Source organism: Dipodomys ordii, unplaced genomic scaffold, assembly GCF_000151885.1.
Source record: "Dipodomys ordii isolate 6190 unplaced genomic scaffold, Dord_2.0 Scaffold29, whole genome shotgun sequence".
Taxonomy (NCBI): Eukaryota; Metazoa; Chordata; class Mammalia; order Rodentia; family Heteromyidae; genus Dipodomys; species Dipodomys ordii.
The window spans coordinates 4,117,018-4,118,754 of record NW_012267245.1 but is presented as its reverse complement, the minus strand read 5'-3'; the positions used below and the strand labels follow the sequence as shown (position 1 = coordinate 4,118,754).

General features: G+C 52.0%; 1 protein-coding gene across 1 annotated transcript in view; it reads left to right on the top strand.

The window, feature by feature from the left end:
• Positions 1–210: 210 nt before the first annotated feature.
• Positions 211–1,737, top strand: part of Neurog1 (neurogenin 1) — a 19,376-nt gene continuing 17,849 nt past the window's right edge. Inside the window, exons 1-2 of the mRNA XM_013015998.1 lie at positions 211–306; positions 643–696. Of these exons, the coding sequence (XP_012871452.1) occupies positions 211–306; positions 643–696 (150 nt within the window). The remainder of the gene's footprint in view (positions 307–642; positions 697–1,737) is intronic.

Below are 1,737 nucleotides of genomic sequence, written 5' to 3'. Positions count from 1 at the left end.
TGCCTTGGGGAAGATGCACACTTCCGTTTCCCAGGTCAGGGAACAAGGTGTCACAAGTAGATAAACAAGCTCAACCGTGGAGCCCTGTTGAGGCAGGGAAGAGGATGGGCTGGAGCTGGACATGGTCTGTCTGAGAGGAAGGACGGGAAGAAGACGGCTGTGCCAGCCATAACTGAGGGGGAAGAGGACAGGGAGATGTAAGGGACCACCATGGCCATCCTCCTATGCGATGCCAGCGATCTGCTCTGGCGTCTACGCAGTGTGCCCCCCAAGGGTGCTCACTGTGGCCAGGGTGGGGAGTGGAAGGTGTTTGAATCGTGGGAGGGGATCACTGTGGTTCTCAGGAGACCCTGGTTGGTTCCACCGAGCATGGGTTGTTATGAAATGAGCCAGCCTGACCCCGCTTTGGTCTCTGCCTTTCCATTTGTTCATTCGTGCGTGTTCTCCTACACACTTCTACCACTATGAGGCCCTCACTGGAGCCAGCAGATACCGCAGCCGTGGTCTTGGGCCTCCGGAACTATGAGCCAAAGAAGCCTCTTTTCTTTATGCATTGTATGACTGAGCCTCGGGCACATTGTTAGAGCAACAGAAAGTGGACTCACACACTTTGTGAATCTCTCTCCCCGCCTCTATTCATAGGTCTTCAATCCAGGCATTATTATCCCAATTTTTCCGGACCATATGTCCACGGAGGTAAGTAGCACAAGCAGGCTACGAACCAAGTAAAGATCCACTCTCTCGACCACAACAGGCCTCTTCAGAGGCCTGCACCCTCCACCTGCAGAGGGTTGAATGCTGAGGACAGAGGGGGCTCGGGTGGGGGTACCACAATACTCAGCTCCTGGGGGTTTGGAGGTTCCGAAGAGACAGCAGCCCAGCGCCCCACTCATGGTCCCTCTTTGTAAGATTCCGTTGAGGACTCAAGAAGAAACCAATCTTTGTGCCCCTTCACGGTTAAAATTCTACATGGAGCTGAAACTTCAAAGCAGCCACCAAGCGGGTCTTTGTTGGGTTCCTAGGCAATAAGGACACGGCCTCCCAGCACTGAGCGCTCAGAGAGAAAGCGGCTCCCGCATTCAAAGGGGCCTCAACGAGAGCCTTGTTCTCCCGAGGCCTGGCAATTTGGGGCTCACTTTTAATCCCCGGAAGAAACACTGGATCCCTTTTCTCCTCCACATCATAGCGCTGCTCCTGCAAGTTCAGCAACTGCTTGCTGGGTGGAAGATTTTTCATGAGTAGCTGAGCAGCTCCCATTTCCACGCTGGGACACTCGGCTTGGTTTTCAGAACCTCAAAACCTCGAGCTTGGGGGTGGGGGGAGGAAAAAAAGCTGAATATATTCAGAAACACACATATATCTACTTAAAAAGCAAGTGCATCGGTCCATGGGTGTTTTACAAACAAGCCTCACCCGTATTCCTCAAAACGAAGGTGACAGGAAGCTCCAAACTAAAAATGAAAAGAAATTAACTCAACAAAAGCTTGGTTTTAAGAGCAGAGTTTTCCCAAAAAGGAAACTCAACAGCAAAGGGAGGTGCCTGAAATCTCCCCATATCCTCTTCCAGATAAGAAAGGGACCAAGCCAGGTACCAGTGGCTCACGCCTGTCATCCTAGCTACCCAGGAGGCTGAGATCTGAGGATCATGGTTCAAAGCCAGCCTGGGCAGGAAAGTCCCTGAGACTCTTATCTCCAATGAACCACCAGAAAACTGGAAGTGGTGCTGTGGCTCAAGTG